At 40.7% G+C, this 24,861-nt stretch overlaps 3 protein-coding genes across 3 annotated transcripts; 2 read left to right on the top strand and 1 right to left on the bottom strand.

The window, feature by feature from the left end:
- Positions 1–170: 170 nt before the first annotated feature.
- On the bottom strand, positions 171–3,211 carry atpaf2 (ATP synthase mitochondrial F1 complex assembly factor 2). Its single transcript, XM_085761801.1, has 8 exons — positions 2,849–3,211; positions 2,722–2,766; positions 2,242–2,390; positions 1,743–1,840; positions 1,360–1,440; positions 1,118–1,230; positions 752–867; positions 171–367 (listed from the first exon to the last, which is right to left on the bottom strand). The coding sequence occupies exons 1-8, from the start codon at positions 2,964–2,966 to the stop codon at positions 230–232; spliced, it is 858 nt and encodes a 285-aa protein (XP_085617927.1). The 5' UTR covers positions 2,967–3,211; the 3' UTR covers positions 171–229.
- Positions 3,212–3,418: 207 nt separating this feature from the next.
- Positions 3,419–7,404, top strand: LOC146967903 (glucose-induced degradation protein 4 homolog). The gene is made up of 6 exons (XM_085761802.1): positions 3,419–3,813; positions 4,269–4,328; positions 4,943–5,050; positions 5,147–5,248; positions 5,355–5,485; positions 6,986–7,404. Exons 1-6 carry the CDS (start codon positions 3,622–3,624, stop codon positions 7,047–7,049), a joined length of 657 nt encoding a protein of 218 aa, XP_085617928.1. The 5' UTR covers positions 3,419–3,621; the 3' UTR covers positions 7,050–7,404.
- Positions 7,405–20,569: 13,165 nt separating this feature from the next.
- On the top strand, positions 20,570–24,292 carry noxo1b (NADPH oxidase organizer 1b). The gene is made up of 8 exons (XM_085761800.1): positions 20,570–20,711; positions 20,843–20,923; positions 21,022–21,094; positions 21,285–21,468; positions 21,560–21,762; positions 21,871–21,978; positions 22,504–22,621; positions 22,835–24,292. Exons 1-8 carry the CDS (start codon positions 20,637–20,639, stop codon positions 23,490–23,492), a joined length of 1,500 nt encoding a protein of 499 aa, XP_085617926.1. The 5' UTR covers positions 20,570–20,636; the 3' UTR covers positions 23,493–24,292.
- Positions 24,293–24,861: the final 569 nt, after the last annotated feature.

Raw genomic sequence — 24,861 nt, 5'->3', positions numbered from 1 at the left:
AACCGCCTGGAAACTCTATGAGGTGTGCCACTCTTGGCAGCTTCCACATATTAACAGTGCAAAAAAAAAAGAAAACGACAACCAGTATGTTGTGCTGGAGTGAGATGTTTCGGCAACAGATGACAGACAGAGCTGCTGTCATTGCTGAATGGAACTAACATGATGTTGTGTTTTTCTGCATGAATGTACATTGTTGATGAGCTGAGGTGATTCTTTCTCAGTATGTTTCTCAGTCCTGTAGAAGTTTGCGCTTGACAGTTGAACTCTCAGATGAGAGGTGAACAAAAAGAGCTCCGGCAGCTGTGCGTGCCCTCAGCTCATACATGTCATAGTCATGGGCCCACTCGACGTTTCCCCAGCGCCGAATCTGTGTGGGAGAAAAATGGAGGTAAGCAAATGATGGCAAGCAGCAAGTGCAACCAATCACTATACACAATGCAGTACAAAGTGACAAAATCATTATCACAAGCAGAGACAGAAGACAAACAGGTCAAGAATAATTTGATAAACAAAGTCAGCATCTACACTCCTTTGCATATTATGCGCTTCCATGTTAACTATCATGGAAAACACTGTTGAAACAGAAGATGGTGCTGTTTCTCTCGAGGACAGAATGCACTTAATTTTCTGACTATGACAGATGTAAGGCACAGTGATAAACAATGCTTCTTATTGTGAGGAACAATAGTGGAAAGCAACATTAACCAAATATGTTGTTGGAAAGATTGTGGGTGCAAACACTCTCCTCTACCTGGTATTCCTCCTCCAGTCTGGAGAGCAGCACAGCCTGCTCCACACTCAGATGTCTGTCAATCATGCCCAGGGACAGAACAACAGACTTCAGCTGAGTGATGACATACTCAAGCCCTGCAAAAGAGAAACCATATTACTGCAACTGTAACAGTACAATAAAATCCTGTTTCCAAGCAATAAGGTTAATTATCACAAAAATAACATGTTGACTCTTGTCCAGTCACACAACTTAAATGCAGGCACTTAAATACATATACGTACAATACAATAAATACATGTAGGCCATATTGAAATCTAGGTCTGTTTTCATGAGCAAGTAAATGGTTTAGAGTGTTTATGTCGGAACAGTTGAGACATATTTGACCTGTCAGTGACCAAAAGTTGTAAGACTTCAGGTGTTGCCGGAAAGTGTCTTTGGTTGCCTCTGGAATCTCAGGACCCAAAATACTAGATGAAGAGCCAATTGTGACATCGTATCTGCAAATGAGTTGTAGGAAGATATAGACAATTAGGAAAAAGCTTAGTAATCTTAATAATAGTAATAATTTGAAAGTCCTGTATAAATCCTGTAAAAAAAAAAAAAAAAAAAACTAATGCTGCTGTTACCTGTTTTCAATCCAGTGCAGCACAGGGTCCCACTCATTCTTCTGTAGCTCAACCAATTCATGGGGCTCATCTATTCTGTAACTACACACAGAAGAACAACACCATTAACATTTAAAGCCGATACTGCAAGTTACTAATCCATATGTATTCCACAAGCATAACGTTTTAAAGGAAAGATTGTCACTTCATTGAGGGAATGGACATTTAAAATGTGTTGATGTGCAAACTGAGGATGATTATATTGAGTGTTGTTAGAAATAAATGTTGTATAGAAAAGCCGATAAATCACTGTTGTTAGTAATTAAAAGCAATGATTAAGCCATATTTTGAAAAGCTTAATGTAAATGTATAAATAAAAGTAAATAACAAAATGAGTAGTTTACCAAACTGTGTCAGTCTCCAGAAATTTCAGAGCAGCACTGATCATTTGGTCCTCATTACGCTGGGTGGGATTGTCCAGAGCTGTGTTGCACAGTGTAGTCTGCATGAAGAGTTTACAAGTTACCTTAAATGGGGGACTGAAAAGCTGAAAACATGACCGGGTTTTCACACCTCTAATTCTCACAAAGACAATTCACACACACACAAAGCCGTGTCAAGTTGTAATGTCAGTTGATATAGTTTCGATTCTAAACTATCTTTCTAGAGCATGGAGGCAACACATAATATTTATATCAGATTAAAATGGACGACTAAACAAGTACGCATAAGCACAGCATAACTACAATACAATATGTGGCATTTGTTGTGTGATAAATCATCACTGTAAATTGTCCTTGAAGCTGAATACATTTAATATTTCCTATTATGTTACAAGAAGCAGTCTCTCTCTGTTTATATGACACATTTACCCTTATTTGAACCTGAGGTCAAAGGTCATACCAGGTGCATGGTGTAGAATTTGAGTGTGTCTCTTTGAGCATCCCACTCAGTTGCCACAGCGATGGCCAGGGCTTCATTTGGCACTGTGAACAGCTTCCCTCCAGGGGTTTTCAGCTTCCTTCTGTCAAGGTTAATCTCGTATACACCACCTATGACACAAGGTTGGAACAGCAAATTGCAATAAACTGGGACTGTGCAATATTAGCTCCTTTTAGCACTTACGCATTTATGAATGAGTGTGTGTATGTTGGCATTGTTTTAGAGGTTGCACAAACACATTTTGTTGTGCTGTATTCTTTTTATTGTGCAATGACAATAAAGGTGATTCTGATTCTGTAATTACATCATTACACCTATATCAGAAACACTGTAGGTCTTTTAACATGCCAAAAGGAGAGCACTGTTTTACTTTGACACTGTGCACACAGGGTTTTAATAACTTCTACACTGGACCTTTTAATAATAATATCTGGCACTTACCTTCACCTTGGGATATGCTGACATCTTCATAAAACTTCCTTCTTTCTGGTGACATCAGAAAACATCACATGAGTACAACAGAAATTATTTTTTAAACATACTGCTGCAGTCAGACTGAGTATCTTACCTGCTGCTGCTGTTGAGTATTTCAAAGTAAATCGTGAGTGCTGACTTCTTGAGCACGATTTACTGAGAGAAAGGGCACTCCCAAGCTGACTCTGGAGTTTCACAAGACTCCTAAACATAGTGGCAGGTAAGTGGAAGAAGATGGAAGATGTGTTAGGAAAAGCTAGCTGAGTGCAAAGCAACGCGGTAGACTTCAGTTAATTAGATGCACCATTCTTATAAAAGAAGCTGTTTTCCGTGTTAGCATCGGCTCCTGTTTACACTGTCCTGGCAAACTGTACACTGCCACTAAGTCTCTATTTGCAAACACACATTTCTTCCTCTGCTTTCATGAAACTGGTCCTACATTCAAAAGCACGCGTCTGACGGTCTGACCTTCCTGCGCTTGACAGAAAACACCGTGAACGCTGTTAGCAGTTGGGAAACGTAGTTTTTAAGTTCTTCCACAGCGCTGTAACACAACAAGAAAAAAACTACACTCAGAAACTCCCACAAAGCCTTCCGGAAATTGAACCAATGAGCAGTCAAGATCTTCGCTAGGTGGATTCTGGTGGCCAATGAGAGTGCTCGATGCTGATGCTACGTCGCCGCGTCGAAGTCCACTTACTTTTCTGGGAGCTTGGTGGTTGGTAAACTAAACTACAGGGGAATAAGTGGGGATTTGGACGTTGGTGGGTCTCACCAGTCCTCCTCCACCTCTTCACGGACGCTGACAAAGGCCATCGTTTAGACGGCCAGTGACCGCGGTTGGTGCCACCCAGCGAAGCGGGAACCATGCCTGTCCCCGCTGGATACCTCAGCGACTCCCCCGCTGCGGCCTTCGCATCCTCGTCCTCGCTTATCCCGCCGCCACCGATAAACACCCAGCAGCCCGGTGTTGTCACCTCGTTGCTGTACAGCGGCTCCAAGTTCAGGGGGCACCAGAAGAGCAAAGGGAACTCGTACGACGTGGAGGTCGTTTTGCAGGTGGGGTTGTGAAGCGGAAATGTCATTATTCGGGGCGAGCTGTCATGGCTATTTGGTGATCTGTCAAACGGACGGTGTGGTGATTGACAGCTCGAAAATCAATGGGCCCTGGCCTGTCGTTGACTAACTCGCCTCGCTAGCTGTCGGTGTAGCAGTGCCTGCGACCAGCAGTTAACAACCCGCTTCAACTACATTGACGAGACATTTCGTTTAGTGTTATTGCTGCTTGTGGAGGTTCAGTATTTCTTTGGCCTCACCATGTAGCAAAATTCCTATAAACATGCATGTTTATGTTTTTTTTTTTGTGAGAAGACACTGACAGCAATGTAATATTAGCTTCATAAAAGCACATTACAGCATCCCCACTTACTGTCATTTGAATATCGAGGTAACTATTACACATGAAACTGCTATGAAGTGACCTTATCTGTTGTTATGTGTGTTTTCCTTCAAAGCATGTCACCATGGAGGACTCATACCTGTGTGGCTACCTGAAGATAAAGGGTCTGACTGAGGTGAGAAGTAATTCTCTTCATTAAACCACAAACATACATAATTTAAGCTGCGTCTGGCCACAGGCTCATTGTGGCTGTTTGAAGAGACTGGTACAGTCCAGCTCCAGCCAAACCCCACTCTGTATTCTCTTGTTTACATTGTAGAGCATGTTAACTCTACAACAGACCCACTCTCATTAGAGCTGCCCCAGAAGCTGGCAAACACAGGCTGGGTGTCTATTGATCATTTTAGCCTGTATTTTAAAGCTGGAGTGGGAGAAGGGGGTGTTAATGAGGAATTTCTAAGGTCACATGATCATTATAAGACATAGAGAAAAACCTAATTTAAGATGAAGAAATATATTCCACAAAATTAGTTGTTTACAAATCATAAACCAGGAATATAAGCTTGTATATTTATGTTTTCTAATCATAGTTACTTTCTACCTTCTACTTTGTTTCAGAATGAAAATTGTCTCCTCTTTTAGCACTAGCATTGAATGTAGTATTCGTTCACTTTCACAAAGAGAAGAACAGACAAAACAGTAACAGGTTGGCTGCACCAGAGCTAACAAAACAAAACATAACAAAACAAAACATTCCTGTTTGTTTCTCTGTGGCGTTCACTCCCGTAGGAATACCCAACGCTGACCACGTTCTTCGCTGGAGAGATCATCAGCAGGAAACGGCCATTCCTCACCAGGAAATGGGATGCAGATGAAGATGTGGATCGCAAGCATTGGGTAAGGCAGAAAACTGAATTCATCATTTACACATCCACACACTGACTCAACAGTTGGCTGGTTTTATTGTGACATCAATTTTAATTTTGTGTAAAGGGCAAGTTCCAGGCCTTCTACCAGTACGCAAAGACATTCAACTCAGATGATTTTGACTATGAGGATCTGAAGAACTCGGACTATATTTTCATGAGGTGGAAGGTAAGCGTAAACTAACCTAAAGTGAGCCTGACCATACGGCGTGTGCTATAGTCGATAGCCTCTGAACTGCAGCTGCTGCGGTTTCTCTCCCTGTCCGTCCTCTCAGGAGCAGTTTCTGGTCCCAGACCACACAATCAAAGACATTAGCGGAGCTTCCTTTGCTGGATTCTACTACATCTGCTTCCAGAAATCCACAGCAACGATCGAGGGCTACTACTACCACAGAAGCTCTGAATGGTAACGCACCACATGATCACTACTGTTCCTGCATGTGAGCTGAGCTGCAGTCGTTATATGGGAGGAAAGGGGGAAAAAAGGAAAGGTTGCTGGACCAAATCCCAGAGCAGATGGGGGAAATCTGAATGGGAAAAGTCATTAAGAGACACAATTTCCGAGCTTTCTGCAGTGTTTTTCAGGGTTCCCTGGGAGCTGCTCCAGTGATTCGTAGATGAATGTGGTTTTCCTGAGCGACCGTGTATTAGACTTTATACTGACTAAGCAGAACAATCACACCCGCAGCCTGTTGTGTCTTATTTATGTGGTCGTTCTGCCTGTTCATAGGCAAACAAGTGGCCTGCTTGTACTCCATCTTCAGCGCTTTCCTTTTTATTTGACATTCTTTGGTTTTCCTTTCAACTCCCTGTGCATATAATGGCTTAACTATTGTTACAAAAACCCACTGATTTCATTCCATTCATTTATTTTAATTCCCTGCTCTGTCTGCTCAGTTTCTTTTCCCGACCACAAAATACCTTTTATCTTAGACCATGTTTCAGAAGTGGAAAATGATTAACCACCATTGCTTATGTCATACTTACCATCATGGTGGCATTTAGCGTTATTGTGAGAACTGGTAGAGTGAATGTTGTTATGGACTCGTGAGCGCATGCCTGTACAGTCTTACAGGATCGACTTTGTGCTCTGCTGCCAGACTGAACACAAGCATCAGTCCAGACCTCAATTCATCTTGTTCCTCGTGCTTTTTCAAGCATGATTAACTGTCGGATCTCAGATGTCAACATTCATCACTTCCACTTGTAAACCCTTTTATTTTCAGTTGGCTTTTGACGAACTGGAAAACAATACTGGCGGAAAAAGTCAAATGATTCAGACTTTCTGAATCAGATGAATGGCTTTTTATTGTTTTCATCAAATTGAAGTGGTAAATGCTTCGGTGAATGTGTGTTCATTGTGATGGTTGTGGTTTTTATTTTGTTGATGTGTCGATGTCTGACATAGACACACTTGCTGTGGCTTCATCACTATAAAAGCCCTGTGTTAAGTAGTAGCAGGATGCCTGCCATACAGCTCTGATGTAGTGTAAAGAGAGTGAACAGTAAACACTGCGGCTGATATTGATCAGATGGAATCGCATTAGATTAAGTGAATGTCTCATAAGGGTGAAGGCGACGCAACCTTAAACCTTGCAAATACACAAAATGGCTATTGCTGAAAAATGCAGAGCAAAAATGATATATTTCATTAGAAATATTAAGGATTATAATCTTTAAGATAAAAAAAAACTAAACATTGGAAACCCTTTTAATTTAATCAGTCATGCACTGTCACAAAGCAGGAAATAGGGCTGAAGCTCATGAATTTATGATATGGAGACAGCAATATCATGCAGTCTGAAAGCCTCAAGGGATGAGCAAACATGGCTATAACTAATGTGCATGCTTTCTATTGGATTAGTTCATTTTTTTAACCTACGTATATCGTGCTGTTACTCTGCAGGTACCAGTCACTAAACCTCACCCACGTTCCCGAGCACAGCGCAGCCATCTATGAGTTCCGGTGACCCCGGCCAGCATCATGGATCTTTGTTTTTTTTCTGATGGACAAAGACTTGAGGCAAAGCAGAGGTCTGTGGATGCTACTGAAGACGCAAAAGGAGAACAACCGGGGGATGAGAATTTTTGGCTTTTTCGGCAACTTGCAAACTCTTGCATGTTCTCATTCGGTGGAGGGACAGCTGACTGATCAGAGGACAGGACAGGACAAATGAATGTATGTATGGATGAGACAAGAAGAAAAAGCAGTTCGGCTCCCTGGCCGGAGCTTGTAAAATTAGAACCAGCAGCAGAGACTGGGTGTGGTTCATATTTGTGTACCCTTTTCTTCATTTGTTTTAACGTCTGGTTTTTAAACGAAAATACACAAAAAAACGCTTGGCACGGTATCTCGAGACACTTTATAAGCTGAGTTGGGAATTCCCCCACTTGTTTTGCAACTAGAAATGTTTTCAGCTTTCTTCCAGCCGATGCGGAATGAGCTACATAAACACATTTGTCTACCGTTGGACAAGGATTCCTCAGAGGAGTCTGCTCTTATAAACACAATCTGTAAAGACGTGAATCGCAAAGAGAGTTTGGGAGAGTTTTGGTTCGTGATTTGAGCTCTTCAGGTTTTAGGATTGGAGCTTTAATCAGACCGTAAAATAGAATAACAGTATTTTTTTTCTTTTTTTTTTTTAAGCTAAGCTGGTTCTTTGTTTGCCTGCCAAGAGGATGGACGCAGAGTGGCACTTTTAACAGCTGTGATGTGACTGATACACAAAACAATCTTTCCCCTTCTGTGTTCATGAAACTGCTTGGGAGATTATTATCACATGTGATTGCTGTGGATCTTGTTCTGTTGAGTTACATTTGCACAAAGACGGACGATGTCTCACTAATGCTTACAGTCCGGATTTTACACTCACATGCCCCTATGAATGAGCTTCAAGGTTCAAGGTATTTGACTAGTTTTTCAAGGTTTGGAGCCAAAACAATCACATAGAAATATTCAATTTTTTTTAACCCTGCACACTGCATTAAACAAAGAGCTTTTTATTCCTTATGTGTCGTTTTAACTTAAGACCCTTCCCCTCCATCCCTACATTTATGTCTCCTCGACTATGCAACATGTTCAACATAGCACTCTCCAAACATAAAACTTTCAGTTTTCAGAGACAAAATTTTATTCTATCGTTATAGTATATGGAAGAAGAAGAAGGAAAAAAAACCTAAAGAATCTATCGTCATGGAAAGAAGTATTTTTGTTAAAAATGCCTATGAAAACACTCTCCTCCCTGATCATGTTCCCTTACCATGTGATGGTGCCATCTTTTTTTAAAAGCTTATCAGAGTTGTATTATAACAGATCAGAAATGTGTTTGTTTGAGAATAAGAAGTCTGGATTTGATTGCTGGTGTGAATGTAAAGAATGGATTGTGGATTTGAAGAAAAAAAAAACATATCAAAAACTCTTCACTGTGTCTTCAATATCTGACTCGTGTTTCCCAAGTAAATGTTCTTGTTTTATACCACACCTTACAGTAGTTATTACACAACCTGATGTGAAAAAGACAGAGAGATTGGATACAATGTATTCAGAATTTATTTTACAAGTTTGAGGATTATTTCCTTAAAAATAATCAACTCGATGATGCACTTTGTGTTTGTGGACGAGAAAGCTCAATGCTGCACTTGTCTGTCACTTCTTACCCTGCACTGCCCTCTGGTGTGTCTACACACTTCATACAGTCTAGTAGTGTTTCTACTATGTATGGTCAACAGGATGTGAGACCTGTTACACACACATTAGAAATGCACGAAAGCCACAGACATGTTTTCTTTCCAGAGAGCACAGTGGAGGTAATTATGGCCCACGCTGTGAGAACGCAGGTGAAGTGTTGGAAAACCAGATGAGCGCCGGAGTTATGACGATGGTATGACAAACTTTCCTTTACGCCGCCATTCTGAAAATGACAGTTTTAATATACTGATGTCAAGCAGGTCAATCTGTCACTGTCACTGGGGGGGAGGGGCAGCGTTCAGACTGATCTAATGGTTGTTAAGACAGTTCACACAGAAACACAGCTGTCGGGCCTCATGGTGACAGATGTTGAGATACTTTGCAGGATTAATCAGAACTGTACAGACACTTCACTAAAACCCCCCAAAACTTTCAGCCTCATGGTGAACCCATAGAAAACGTTAAAACATCGACAAAATTGTTAGGGTTCAACTTCGTCCTCCAGCCATCCTGCAGAATAGCTGTAGAGATTATGCGCTCCAAGAGATTTGCAGAAAGAATATTTGTCTTGAGGCGTCAGTTACACATGCGTGTGCCAAGATTTTAAAAGTGTCCATGTACAGTAGTCCTGCGCTTTGTATGCTTGTCTACCTGCATGCCTAAAGGATGGAATCCAGATCAGTTACAAGTGAACACCTTTCTGTAATTACATCACTGTTGGTTGTGGAGTTTCATGTGACATATGAGTGACTGACTGACTGACACCTTTTCAGTGATGAGAAAGGAAAATGTTGCTCTGTCATGGGGAACAAAAAAATTTTTTTTGGCAATCACACTGTCAAGTAATAGCTGACACAAATACCTGACCTTGATACTAATTTCACTTTGGCAATGGGGGGAATATACGCAGGTATTTAGACGTGGATCAAACTTAAGAGTTCATTTGCAAAAGCAGATAACTCCTTTTTTTTTTAGTTCTAGAATCTTCTTTTTTTTTTTTTATTTACATAAGGTGATATCAGTCAAACCAAAGTTGAGTGACTTTGAGATGTAAAAAAACAGACATATCTCAAAAAAGTAAAGTTTTATTGAAAACAAAACTATGCAAAGAATAATTACAAAGCCTTAGCTCATTTTTTCAAAATGGCACTTATCTGCTTTTGCAAATCTCTGCATTTAGACATGGGTCAAAGACACAATTTATGTCCATTAAATGATGGTGCAAATCTGGACTGCTGCAAAGTGATGTAAAGTGTTTGTAATGCTGCCAACTCAGTTTTTAATTATTCCCAGAAACACATGCATTCCTCTACAGTCCAACCAAACCTTAACAATATGGTCTGCCACCCCCAGTCTGGCCTGAGGGTGGCAGACTATATTGTTAATTTTCTCTCCATCTTTGACCTTTTCTTATCATTTTTAAATTTGGTGGAGCTGTAGAGAAATGCACGTTGTTCCTGGGAATAATAAAAACTGAGTTGGCCGCAGTTAAACAGAAAGGCGTACTCTGCAAACACTTTGGTACAGATTAGCACCAGCAGCCATGACTCAATGATCAGAAAATGTGATGTGCCTTTGACCCATAAGTCAGTATGACCCTAGTTTTCTCCAACATTGCCTAAGTGAGATTGGCATCAGTGTCAGCTTCCTTAACGAACCAACAGATGGATGCGCTGTGGCAGACCGGATGGTTAATCTTCTCACCATCTTTGATCATCTGATTTTTTTTTTTTTTTTTAAGTCTAGTGGAGCAATGCAGGTTGTTCCTGGGAATAATCAAAACTGAGTTGGCGGCAGGAAACACAAAGGCCTACAGTATGATCAGATCAGAAAATGTGTCTCGTATAGGTCAGTATGACCTGAGTTTTTTCTGCCATTGCATAAGTGACATTGATATCTGTATCAGCTTCCTTAAGGTGACATGTCATGAACCAACTCGGATGAGCCGTGGCAGACCATATCATTAATCTTCTCTCCATCTTTGATCGTCTGACTGTGATTCAAGTGAAGTGATTATAGAAAATGTGTCTTTGCCGGTTGCTGGTGCTGGCATAAACACTGTATGTGGTTGTTTAGGGCCTCAACCGCTGGAGGGGGGTGGAAAGAAAGGTTCCCTACCAGGGTTCACTTCAATTGATTCAACACATAAACGTGTGTGTGTGTGTGTCTATTCATTCAGTTGTAAACAGTGCGTGACTTGGTGTTTGAGTTTGGAGTGTTTTGGGGGGCACAAACAAAATCTTGTTTGGGGTCCCTAAAAGTCTAGGGCTGGCCCTGTTTGACCCAAAAATATGATGATCAAAGATGTAGAGAAGATTAAACATAATCTTCCCACCATGAAAAAAACTCAGATCATACTGATTTATGACTGATGACACACACACACACACCCCACCCATCCACCGAGGCATGACCTGAGATTTTTCCGCCGTTGCCTAAGTGAGATTGGCATCGGTGTCAGCTTGCAATGCAATGAACCAACAGATGGATGAGCCCTGGCAGACCATATCGTTAATCTTCTCTCAATCTTTGATCATCTGCCCTTTTCTTATCTTTTTTAAGTCTAGTGGAGCTGTGGAGCAATGCAGGTTGTTCCTAGGAATAATCAAAACTGAGTTGGTGGCAGGAAATACAAAGGCCTGAAACAGATTAGCACCAGCTGCCACTATTAATAAAATCAATGACCAGAAAATGTGTCCCATGCCCATATCTCAGTATGACCTGAGTTTTAATGAGATTAGTATCAGTGTCAGCAGCTTCACCAGGTAACGTGCTGTGTCACGAACCAACAGATGGATGAGCCAAAACGTGCTCCCATGGGTGGAATGAGGTAGTGAGAAACCGAGGCCGTCAGGGTTCGTTGAACATTGTATTTGGACCAAAATTACATCCTGCAGACATTACTGGAAGGACAAAGCGACCTGGCACTGCGCTGATTGTTGGCACTGGAGCTGTGAGCATCATCCAGACTGTCAAGATCAAATTAGTGAGGGTGTTGGTTACCAATTCTCTCCAGAGCTGGATGCTAAAACGCCAGCTGATTATCTCAAAGGACAAGTTGGTTGTGAGGTTGTCTGCAAAAAAAAAAAAAAGACCTCAGGACCAAGATTGATTTCATCAAAGAATATTTAAAAAATTGATTGGGTGATTGGTTTTGAAGATCAGTTGTGATCATAAACAACCATCACATGGTCAACTGCAGTCTGCAGAGCAGGGCCGGCCCGTGGCATAGGCCGTATAGGCAAATGCTAAGAGCGCCGTCCATCCAGGGGGCGCCAGCACCACAAATGGGAAAGAAAAAAAGGTGTAACTTTCACTATAACTAGTTGGTATTATTTCTTAATACAAAAATAATCCCACGTTAATTTAAATGCAAAGCCTATTAAAAAGCAAAAATATAATATGTTACAACATTACTTACTAAGTCGCCCCCCCCCTCTCCCCACATGCCCATTGGTACGTGCCCTCCGCTCTCCCCACAGTCACACACACACACACACACACACACACAGCAGAGGTAGGCTACCTGTCTGCAGTGCAGTGCACTGCACTTCAAGCCGTTTTCTTGTTATAAACGACACATTTTTAATTAGATGTGTGGATACTTGGTTGCATTAATCCTCAAAGTCGGCGCGAATGCCGGCTCGTTTGCGCGACCGTCTCGATATGTTTTTGTATATTTCGGTCATTTTACGCCGCCCTTGACGACCTGTCAATCAAAAGAACAGCTGTGAAGCGCTTCGAACCCGCAGAATCGTTAGAGAGAGAGAAGCAGTGAGGAGGATGACGGTGCTTCAGAGGCTGAAAGTTTTGACTCATTAGATGAGGAAGATATTGAAAAAAAGAAGAGAGAGTTCAGACTTCAGCCTGCTTAGACAGCAGGGCCACAGCTCCAGCTCTGTAGACCTGCTGAGCTCTCAAACCATTTTTTTTAACATGTCAAACAGCACCACAGTGACAACACATGTAGTGTGGGCTACATTATATAGGTTAAATATTGTAAATTTTGTGTTTTCTGTCTGTTTAGTTGATATTTTGTTTGGAGAAAAAGCTAATTTCTTATTTAGGGCTACACACATCTCATGAAGTTTGAAATGTAATGTGAAGTCAATATTTAGCTTCTTTATTTTACATTTGAGACATTTGGTGAAAATAGAATGACAGATAACATTTATGCTCAAAAAGCAATTTCACAAAATTTCATTTTAACTTGTTTTCCACACTTATCTATTAGCCTTTATACAGTATATTCCACTGCTTTTCTGAAGCTAAGACTTTCGTATACCCATTTCAAGCACCACAACAGTTTCTTTTCATGACTGTAGAGAGACTAATTTTTTTCATGTCCTCACCCAGGATTTACTCAATGAATTTTTTTTTTTTTTTTTTTTGGGGGGGGGGGGGCGCCTGGGAGTAATCTCGCCTAGGGCACCAAAATGGCTAGAGCCGGTCCTGCTGCAGAGGCTAAAGGTGGCCAGCAATGATACAATGAGAATACAGCTGCAGGAAGAGCACTGTTCAACTTCTCAGTGTATAGTTTTACATGTCAACCAAATGGGTGTAAGAATAGTATTGTTAACCAATCCAAGAGAAGGCTGCTCTAGATACAGTATGTGTCCAGGCTGAGGAGGAACTGGTGATACAGCTTTAACCTCATATCATGATCCACCATTACTTTATAGTTGTAATGGTATTATTTATGTTTTGTATTTTATGTAGAATATTTTTGTTTTTCATGGACCTACTCGGGAGTCAGAGAGTTTTAATTGAATTAATGAAAACCTCCTATCAAAAGGAACAATAAGTCAGTTTCCATTACAGGAAACTGAGAGTTATCTAAATGTCTTCTATATACAAAACACAATATCTTTTGGCACGTGATACTGCGTCCCATTGTGCATGTGCAGGAAGTGTTAATAACACAAGGGCTTATTTATGGCTTTGAAATTATGTCTGCAGTGTGTGCGTGTGTGTGTGTGTGTGTGTGTGTGTGTGTGTGTGTGTGTGAGAGAGAGAGAGAGGAAGAGAGAGTGGTTGGGTCTACATGGAATCAGATTTGCTGCATGACCACAACACTGATTTATGACCTGACATAAATAATAAATAAATTAAAATGATTACACATATTATACATATAATAACACCAGATTTTCATCATGAGAATATTATTTTTTATTTTGTTGTAAAACTCGATATTTATGAATTTATTTTTTAATTTGTATATATTTATTTAAATTTATTATTGATTTTTTTTTTTTTGTTCATCTATTTGTCGGTTTTGTGTAGATGATTTGCATTGTCTGTGCAGCTATTTTTGCTCTTCCTTGTCGGTATGTCTGTTTATTTTGTTTATTGTCATTAACGCTAATATTTTGTGTCTGTGTGTGTGTGTGTGTGTGTGTGTGTGTGTGTGTGTGTGTGTGTGTGTGTGTGTGTGTGTGTGTGTGAAACATTGGTGTTTCTAGATGTTCCTGAGTTTCTAGACGTTCTTATGCTGTATGTGCAGCTGTGTGTGTAAAGTAAAATCCAAATATAAACTCGATATTTATAATGATGTGTGCATTTATCCGTATAAAAAAACTCATAATTACAACCAGGTCAAAACTGACCCACTGCAGGTGGAAGTTTTTTTTTTTTGTGAGAGGCATTTAGAAAAAAAAAAATCAAAGTTGTAATTTATTGTATTAAGTAGGTCATTGTTGCGGCTGTCATGGCAATTTGTTTAGATAAGAAAAAATTATAAGTATGTTTAACAGGCTTAAAGTTGAAAAGGCAAGTCAAGGCATTGTCAAGGATCACGAGTACAACAGCATCTATTGTAATCATGTGAGTCAGGGTGTATCGGCTTCACAGCGCAAATCCCTTTGACCTGCTCCACGTGCGAGCGCATATTTGGTTGACAAGCAGTGATTCCCGGCACTGGTGTAAAAATTACAATCTGGTTTGTTTACTCTTGCTTGACTTCCGTCTACTTGCAACTGCAAACATCTAGGAACTTCCCAGAAGCCCTTATCCACTGACTCCACCTTCCTTTGTGCATGATTAAGCCTGGACAAACATTTGGCGACGTCTTCAGGGACGACGTGCCAAAGCATGGGCTGAATTTCACATCTGCAGCTTCCTACCAATGCAATCTTTATTGCACGTGCTGGAAACAGTATCAGTATGAAATCAGTATGACATCAGATCTAAATCACACTCATCTAATCTAATCAGTATTTTCTTTGAAAGAGAATCAAACTGGTTTTGTTTTTGGTATTCATGTTTTTGGTTATTTTACCACAGAACAAATGATAATATGATTTCCAGAATGGAATCTGGATTTTATTTTTTTATTTTTTTTAATTATTTTTTTTAAGTTTACAGCTTCTAACAAATCTATCTCCTCCAGCGCAAAACCACCAGTGTCTGCAGAAGAAATGTCTCAGGGTTCCATGTATATATCAAACATGAGCTTGATGTCTCAGCAGTTACTATGAGCAGCTTTACACCTATTCTTGCAATCCAGAGGAATTTGGTAGTGTTTGTCCTGGGGCTGTGCTGCCGGCCATAAAAAAAAAAGTGTCTCATGTCACGTCCTCACCTGTGTGAGTTGAGGTCATTGTTTTCCTCCTCACATCTTTGCTCTCTTACTCGCTGCTGTTTTACTCTCATAAAAGAAATGAAGCCAATTAAATATGTGATCATGTGACCCCCACTGTCCCCGAAATCAAAAACTGACAGGAAACACATCTTGCTTCCTTGTTCTTTTCACGTATAGATGATAATAAACGTCATGTGTTCAAAATAATGTGTGACAAACATTGCTATGGTAATACGTACAAGAGGGATAGCTGCTGTATGAGCCATGCACCTGGACAATTTCTCTGATATTTCCATTGTCAGTTTCAAGGCAGGCTACACAAAGAGGTGATTGTGAGGCCAGTCCAAATCAAACAAAATGATGTGTGGTGCTATGTGGAAAATCCTGATCTTTTTTTTTTTTTTCTCCCCCCACACAGACAGGCACTGTCTTTTTGACAGCAGGAGCCATTAATCTCAGGTATCGGATCCTTTGCAGATCCTTTGCATAGCTAAATAATGAACTGATGCTTACAATGGCTTCCAAAGATCATATTATTAACCTACAAGTGATCCCCATGAGTCCTCAGTGTTGATGCTCGGAGGAATGTTCACCAACAACTTACAATGGAGAGTTGTCAGAGAAGGCGGAGGATTTCTAAACAGTCAATGTAAATCTGTCGTTTGGGTAAATGTTTTTGTTGCTTGATTCCAAGTGAAACTAAACTGATTATAGATTGTACATTGAGCAATAGAAAAAATCTCTGTGTTTCAACATCAATTAATCAAGTGTTCATTGTTCTGAGGAAACATTACAGAATTTCAAGATCAGGGCAGGTGAAAAGAAACAAAGCAATTGAGTATTATTTTGATATCTTGTTTTGTTTCTTTCTATTCTATCTATTTATTTGGGGTCTCAGTAACTATACAACAGGATGGTAGCCGACTCTTTAAGACTTTTCTTCATCAGATACAACATATTAAATATCAGGTCACTGACCACATTACTCCAAATCTGAAGAAGAATACAATATAAACACGCAATCCTCAATCTACTAATCCATCCCTCAAGGAAATGGGGCCAATGACCCTGAAACTGACACATTTATGACTCTTTACAACAAAGCAATTAGACATTTCAGTGCAATAATTCTTTCTTCCTTGTTTATAAAACCAGTATAGTAAACCATTTTCTGAAGAGTAACATTTTAAATACATCAGGGGACTACAGAAAAAAATTGAATAGAACCTCTTGAGTTTAATGAATTCAATGATTTTACAGAAGGTCACAATTTTTCTGTTTTTGTTTTGTTTTTTGCAGCAGAGAATTAGTCATGATAGTAATGTCAATAAATTCAGGTCAAATATATGTGTATTAAAATCCAAGGTATTATTTCTACTTGAGCGTTAGAACAAGAATCACTTTCAAAATACTGCTCCTGGTTTACAAAACACTACATGGCCTTGCACCTCAGTACTGTACGTCACAGATGCTCATCACTTATACACCTCAGCAACAACACTTCGGTCAACAGGCAGTGGCAGCTTATTCATCCCTCACACCAGATCTAAATGATGTATGAACACCTTGCCTGACACAGTTAGACATGCCACATCAGTAGCCATTTTTAAAACCAGATTAAAAACCTTCTTTTTTTGACAGCGTTCTGTTGAACTGTGTGTATGCATGTGTGCATGTATGAGTTCAAGTGTGTATGTGGTGAACATGGCATACATATGATTGTTTACTTGCACTCTCTGATTGATTTCTAATTGACCGCCGTGAGGTGCGCTTTATAAATTAAGTTCAATTGAATTTAAGATACAAAACACACAGCAAGGAGACTGTCCTGGTGCAGGTAAGTGGTAAAAAGTAAAAGGCAGTCCAATACTGATGGGTCCGAGGCACTGAGTAAACTGACTTTCTGCAACAATGTAATGCAAAAACTCAGCTTTTAAACTCAAGTGGCTTGTGCAGCCTAGGGCAGTGTAGTTTGAGTGCCTCGGACCCATCAGTATCGGACTGCCTTTTACTTTTTACCACTTCCTTGCACCAGGACAGTCTCCTTGCTGTGTGTTTTGTATCTTCAGCTTTTTTCATCCTGTGTCCTTGAAGAGCACCTGAGCGGTTCATTCACTCTCACCAAGGGCAGCACTCACATTTCTTCTATTGTTCAGTTGAATTGAATTGAACTGAACTGAATTGTGGCCAAAATAAGTTTTCTCAGGAGGGTGGCCGGGGTCTCCCTAAGATAAGGTGAAAAGTTCAGTGTTCCTTTGTGTGGAGAGCAGCCAGTTGAGGTGGTTCGGGCATCTGCCTCCAGGGCGCCTCATAGGGAAGTAGCACATCCAGCTGGGAGGAGGAGGCCATGGGGCAGACCGAGGTCGAGGTGGAGAGATATACCTCCTTACTGGCCTGGGAACGCCTCAGGATCCCCCAGTCAGAGATGGCCAATGGAAAGTGAAGTCTGTGGCTAACTGGTGGATCTGCTGTCCCAGTTGAGGATGGATGGATTGGTGGATGGATGTTTCCTCCAGCTGTTGATATGATCTCTCCATTTTTATCTTAGTAGAGTTTTTTTGTCAATGCGGATGACTATAAGCATGCCGTGCAGTGTCCAAAAGGTTATTTTTGGTCCTATACATTTGAACCTTTACATACTGCCACAAGGAAATGTCATCTAAGGGCGTTGCAACAAGTTCCATATAGCTATGCTGATGACTCAAAGCTTTACTACTGCTGTATTTTCTGATGACACAGGGCCACGTACTTCCCTTACATGTTATACATCAAATTACAGATGGCAGTGAAGTGTCTACAGCTCAGCCAGGACAAGTCTGAGGACTCAGTCTGCATGTGAAATGCACACACAACTTTTTAGAACCTGATGCACTAATCTGTCGAACAATAATAAGCCCCATATTTGACCTAGAATTGCTCAGTCAGACATGTGCTGACCACGACCAACTTTAAAGTTTGTTTGCTTCAGAACTCTAAGATCTATTTCTTTGTTCTTGGTCCAACCTATTAATCATATTTGCTTTAACGTATTAACCCTAAAGATGGTTGCAGCCTTGTAATTATACCCTAAATCAGAATGGAAACCTATGGTATAGCTTCTTTTATTTGTTTGACTTCCTTTTATTACTATGTTCACAAGACCGGCATCCCTAAAGACCTAAGGGCAGGGAAGGTCGAGAGATTTTTAGAAGCCAACTCAAGACCTACTTTGTTTTGTACAACTTTTTAAAGTGTAAATTACATTTTTATTTTATTTAATGCATTAATTTTAATTTATACATATGGTGATTTAGTGTTATGTCCTATCTATATTTCATGGGGGGTTTTTTGTTTGTTTTTAATCAAGGTTTTACACACCTCACAACACCTCCTCTCATTCCACATTTTATGATTTTATTATTTTACTTATTGATAACAATTGGTTTACTGCTCTGTGCGTAAATGGGTGTGTGTGTATGTGAGTAAGTTACAGTAGATGGGAAAACTGATACCACATTCAGTAAACTGTTAAAATTTGGAGCGGGAATAGGCTGAGACTGGTAGTTTGGTTTGTCCAAAGGTTACAAGCTCTCTAATAAACGTGTTTTTTCCCCTTCTGTGTCTTTTTTTGAGCAGTTTTATTTTTTGCAAAAATGTTCAACTACTGTACATTCACAAATCTCTAATCTCTTAAAGTGCTGATTCTTATTTTTATATGAAATTCTTTTTACCTATTGAAACATAAAAGAAACTGAAATGCGGTCTATGTGTCAGAGATTTGAAACTCAGGTTTCTACGTGGGAAAACTGTGATAAGATACAGCTTGAAAAGAGATCTGGCGGCTTGCACCCACAATGACGTTGATACTAGAGCACAGATGATTAGATATTAATGTGGTCTGATGGACGCAAGTACCTTTCAGACTGCTGCTGACATTATTCTCATGCCACAGTGGCATGCAACACATTGCACTAACGTTTTACACTACGTTTTAATGCACGGGCAGAATATGTTTGCCCAGAGTCATGGTTTTAGTGGGAAAAACCTCATGTGGCTTTACACTCAGGTGCTGACATTCTCCCAGGTCACACAGACAACTGGACAGTCCTGACCTTTTACACCGTAACACTGGGTGTGTTTGTGTCCATAAAGTCCTGGCAGCGCTTCACACAAGGACTCTTGCACCAGCCATCAGATGATTAGTTGGGATAACCCGGTCTGACTCTGGCCCTCTCATGCAGTCCTCACTTTGAAGAAACACCTGCTCACCCCAAACACACACATGCACACCCCTAAATATTCAGTAGATATCAGCACACACACAGAGACACACAGAGAGCTGATAAGGCATATTGCTGCTAGATGACAGGTGTGAAGTGATTGCACGTGCAAATATGTTTTAGCTGCAAGCGCTGAGGAAGAAATGCCAGGAAGTGCTCAAGGAAAATAGGAATGTAGAAGCTGATAAAGAAATAATTATTGAGAGGATAAAAACAGGTTTACGTGCAAATAACTGATGCTGAGGAAACACAGAAAACATAAAGCATATTCACCATCAAGGATGGTAGAAATTGTTACAAGCTGTTATCAACCACTTTAAATTACTGCGTTGTGTTGTTTATGCATATAGGCATTCAATTGAAAATGAGTGAGTAAAAGAAATGTATGCAAATTTGGCCCTGCAGACAGAAACTGAAGTACAGCCTAAACAACTTTCAACGACAAAAGAATTTTGGGTCATACTGTACCACAGCAGCTAAATGAACAAGGAGACAGACTGAGGAGAGATTACAGAGGCAGCACAGACACCTGTTGTTTTTAACTATAAGCTAGGAGTTAACCTGTGACCTATCAGATGACTGGGGTGATTGATAATAGTGCAAAATTTGTGCATAGTGTGCTGAAGGGTGAAACTTTACTTTTTTTCCTTTGCTTTTTGTCTTAGACCAGATCATTTCCAGATACAAATATAGCCTGCAGATAACCTATAGCCTACAGATAACCCACCTTAGTTATCTGGAGTTTTTTTTCCCCAGTCTTACACATTCTTCCTCAGTAGAATAAAAGGTGGAGGGAAAACATCACCGCTAAGCGCGTTCCTTGCAGGCCACGCCCCTCGGAGCTTTGCATCTCTCTCTTCATCCAGGTGCTCTGGAGCCGCCTCCCTCTCCCCGCCCTCTGAACCTGACATACATATATATTACGGCCGACTCCTGCTCCAGTCACAGCCAAACCAGGCAGACAGACAGACGACTGAAGGCCAATCTCTCAAATCTTCCTGCGAGCTTTGACACAAAGAGGCACACGATGGCCAGTGGAGAGCGCTTTGTTATCAGTGCCCGCATAATCGGATCGGTCCACAGGGACGCACCTAAACTCAAGGTAAGTTACGACCACGGATGAGACACGCTTCTTTTATGTCAGTTGATTATTTGATTGTTTGGGTATCACACATTGATTTTTTTTTTTTTTTTTTTTTACATGTATTTATTCATTTATTTATTTTTTTACAGGTGTTCATGACCTCTGTATTGTGGTCTGATGAAACGGAAGTGATTATCTACAGGTCCTTTGGGGATTTCAAGAAATTTCATGTAAGTCAAATCGACATCATCAAATAGATTTGTGATGAACAGGTTTGGTAATGGAAGTCCTAAGCTCACTGAGAAATATAATCTTATTTTTCAAACAGAGGCAGCTGAAAAAGAGCTTCCCTCACTTCAACCCTCTGAAGAAAAACGACAGACTGATCCCCAAATTCAGAGGTAAGATTATTTTTGGTTTATTTAATTTATTACATCTACTTATTCACCATAGCATCCCATCAATCTGAATTCATATTTCTTCAGTTTAAAATATGCACACATTTAGGCCATAATTCATAAAAAAACAAAAAACAAATGTTGTTTCAAAGCAGGTTTAGTCACTTTGGAATATTTCTTTTCTCTTTTCCAGGGAAGGCCATGAAGGCCAACCTCCAGCAGAATGGATCCAAGAAATCTGTCAAACGCATGAAGTTTCTGGAGAGCTACTGCGGTGAGCTGCTGAAGTGCGACCAGAAAGTAACTCAGAGCTCAGAGGTCACACGCTTCTTCACTCCCAAAGACCAGGACCTGCAGCCAGACTTCACCAGGAACAGGTCGGTGTTTTAGTTCAAATGGGGGAAAGCAGTGGCACAAATCAGGAGAGTCCTGGCTGTTCTCATATTTCATAACCGTCCTCTCACACAGCGTCATGATCATGCTGTCCGAGGACATGCGTGATGGATCAGGCGGTGGAGGAGGGGGTGGTACTCATGGCGGCAGCATCACCCACCCGTTTGTCACCCAGACTTACCGCTGCGTGGCCCCATACGAGACCAAGGACACCAAGAACCGTCCATTCAAGGTTGCTCTGGACGAGAAGCTGGATGTTCTGATTAAAGACCCTGCAGGTCAGTGTTTTTACATCCTTGAAAATACAACCAGAAATAAAATGTTCATCTTCCCCGTTATAAACTTTGAGCTATATCACTCCAATCACCGTTGTTTTCTTTCTGCAGGTTGGTGGCTGGTGGAGAATGAGGAAAAGCACCTGGCTTGGTTTCCTGCTCCCTATCTGGAGTTACTGGAGGAAGAAGATGGTGATGATGCTGGATTCCAGACAGCAGGTGAGAGATTCACTCATCTAAGTTCCTGTTTATTCCACGCAACCAGAGGTGGACAGAGTACTCGACCCCAGTACTCGAGTAAGAGTACAACTAAAACTGGTCAAAATTTACTCCGTTACAAGTAAAAGTAGCTCGGTCGACATGTTAAAAAGTACTTGCTTTTGAATTTACTTTAAGTAAAAGTAAGAGTAAGAGTATTTTTCACATCAATGAATTACTATATTTTTTTCTAAATGAATTTAAGGAGCTTTTAACTCTTGTTTCTGAGAATTAACTCTTTGAAACCACCTGCATTGATGTGCTGCTTTTAGGGGTTAGGGTTTCCTTCTTTGACAAACACAGCTTGTGTCCAATAGTATTTTAGAAAAAAAGAAAAAGAAAGAAAAAAAAGAGCAGACCTGAAAGTAACGAGTACTTTTCAGCCTTCCTAGAAATGAACTCGAGTAAAAGTAAAAATATTTGTCTTGGAAATGTATTCAAGTAAGAGTAACTCAAGAATGTGTTGTTGTGGTCTGTGGCCTCTAGGTGCCCTCTATTGTGCCGTGAAGACCTACTCCACTAAGAAAGATGACGAGGTGTCTGTGGCCATTGGCGCTGTGGTGGAGGTCCTGAGGAAGTCTGACGACGGCTGGTGGTTCATCAGGTATCTAGCTCATCTTGTCTGTCTTTACATCACAAACATTCCATTGTCTGTATAGAGATTCAGGAACTGAACTGAACTGAAATAAGAGCTGAGGGAAAATACCTGTCACTGCAATAAGACGAAATATCAAATGACTTCCATGTTCTTTACAAACCATGAATTATGATCTACAGTTTGAAATAATTTTTTTTCCCCTTGTAATTCTCTCATCAGATTCAATGGCAAGGCCGGTTACATTCCCTCCATGTATCTGCAACCGTACAACAACCCACGAGCAGGTGTTTTCAGCCTGCAGAGAAAGCTGCACAGTTCCACCCTAAACCTGACAACCAGCCGGGAGCCGCAGGGCGTGAACCAGGAAAACAATCCAGATATGAATGCTGCAGGTCCATCCAGAGGTGCATCCATCCTGCCCAGCAGGCTCCACAAGGCCCAGTCCCTGGATGTTCTCTCTGAGTCCTGGTCTCAGAAGCAGTCGGTGAGGGATCCTTCGACCTCAGACGGCCGCCAGCGAAGCAGCAGCAACGCCAGTGTGGATTCCAGCCTCTCCGGCTTCTCTTCAGACAGCGAGTCTTCCGCGAGCTTGAAAGATGAAGTGCAGCGCCGGAGCCCCTCAGCCGCGCACAAGCTTAATGTGAGCGACAGCGGGCACAGCAGCAGTAATTCCAGCCCCATAGGCCGCCGCAGCCCCGCCAATACCTCCGACAGCTCTGGATCGTTCTTGTCCGAAAGCAGCGACAAGGCCCCCAAGATGCCGCCACGACCCAAGACCGAGGAGATCCTGACCCGATGCACCACCATGACCCGCAAGGCTGCCCTGGCCACCAAGACCCGGCTTCATGTTCAGTCCGAGTCCATTCAGACCCGCTGAGACTGACACTTTACACTACAAACACATAACTTAACTATATTCTTAATCATAACCTTGTTTATTGAAATTCTCTATTAATATTGTGTAGCCACGTAACCCTACATACCTTTTTATCTCTCAAATTAGTTTTATGCAGCACTTCTGCTTCCTCTACTTCTATTCTTGTCACACCAAAGACTGATGAATCATCAACCTTGACAAGACAAAAGTATGCTACATTCCATTGAACAATCAAGGGAAGATGGCACGTTTGGCGAGAGCGTATTTGACTAATGTAGCTTCAGTGAAGCAGGAACAAGTCAAGGAAATGTTTGTGAAATTGTCATACAGTTGTAGAACAATATGTTGTCTAACTTTGAAGTCATTTAGGAGGAAATGTACATGGCTTTCTGGAGTTGTCGGGGTTAAATGTTCACTACTTTATGTTTCCCTCTTTCCTTTTTATTCCAGTTTGTAACAGAAATCTGTGTAGTTCTGTACTTTTAGATTTAAAAAAAATGAAAGAGAGGATGTATCATTACATTAATGTACCTTTCCTTTACTTTAACATTTACAGAAATACCTCACCTTTTAATGAATATTTAATACTACTTAGTTTCTCTTAATGTTAATGGACTTGGGGCTTCAACCTTGTAAAACCACAGTAAAGAACACTATCAGTCAGCGGTCTCAATAGGAAAGTGAAAGCCTTGTGATCAGATCTGACTAATGTGGTGAATGGGTTTGTACTACATTGTGACCTATTGCCTTGTGAGTGTCTAAGTTTAACATTAACTGGTCAATAAAAGTTTGCACTGACTATCTTTCATTCATTAATATTTTATCATGTGTCAAAGACAAGCGTGGGCAGGTAATTAAAACCTACTTCAGTATGAAGCTTATCATCAGGTTTTTTACTCCTGGAGACAAATAAATTCTCAGTTTCTGATGTTTCTAAAAATGTATGAAATAAAAGAATACAGCCCTGAAAGTGGAATAGAAAAGAAAGAAGAAAAAAAATCCAGAAAATGGAACTAGCACCGCAGCTACAAACAATTTATTCTACACTTTTGGAAACACATTGCTTTTTAGATAAGGATTTCTTCTTTTTCATCTAAGTACTTCTCATTTGGGGCCCATATTTGCATGTCCTTTTTGATTACAAAACAAGTCTACTGTAGGTGCTACTGTGAAAACTTCAAGGCACTAACTGCACAAAGAAATGCAAACAGCCTGTATCCAGATGTGGAATTTCAGGGCTTGTGTAACTTTTTGTCATAACAAAGCAGTCACTGCTGTCAGCCATGCAGCAAGCCATGTCGACCTGGATTTACCATCCAGCCTAGCTGTGTGAAAAAGTGTGTAGGTTTTACAGCCAAAAAACATTTTC

The sequence above is a fragment of the Trachurus japonicus genome, chromosome 19 (genome assembly GCF_045865225.1).
Source record: "Trachurus japonicus isolate A0001 chromosome 19, Traja_1.0".
Taxonomy (NCBI): Eukaryota; Metazoa; Chordata; class Actinopteri; order Carangiformes; family Carangidae; genus Trachurus; species Trachurus japonicus.
Note: the sequence above shows the minus strand (reverse complement) of the source record. Positions and strands in the feature narration are given on the sequence as shown.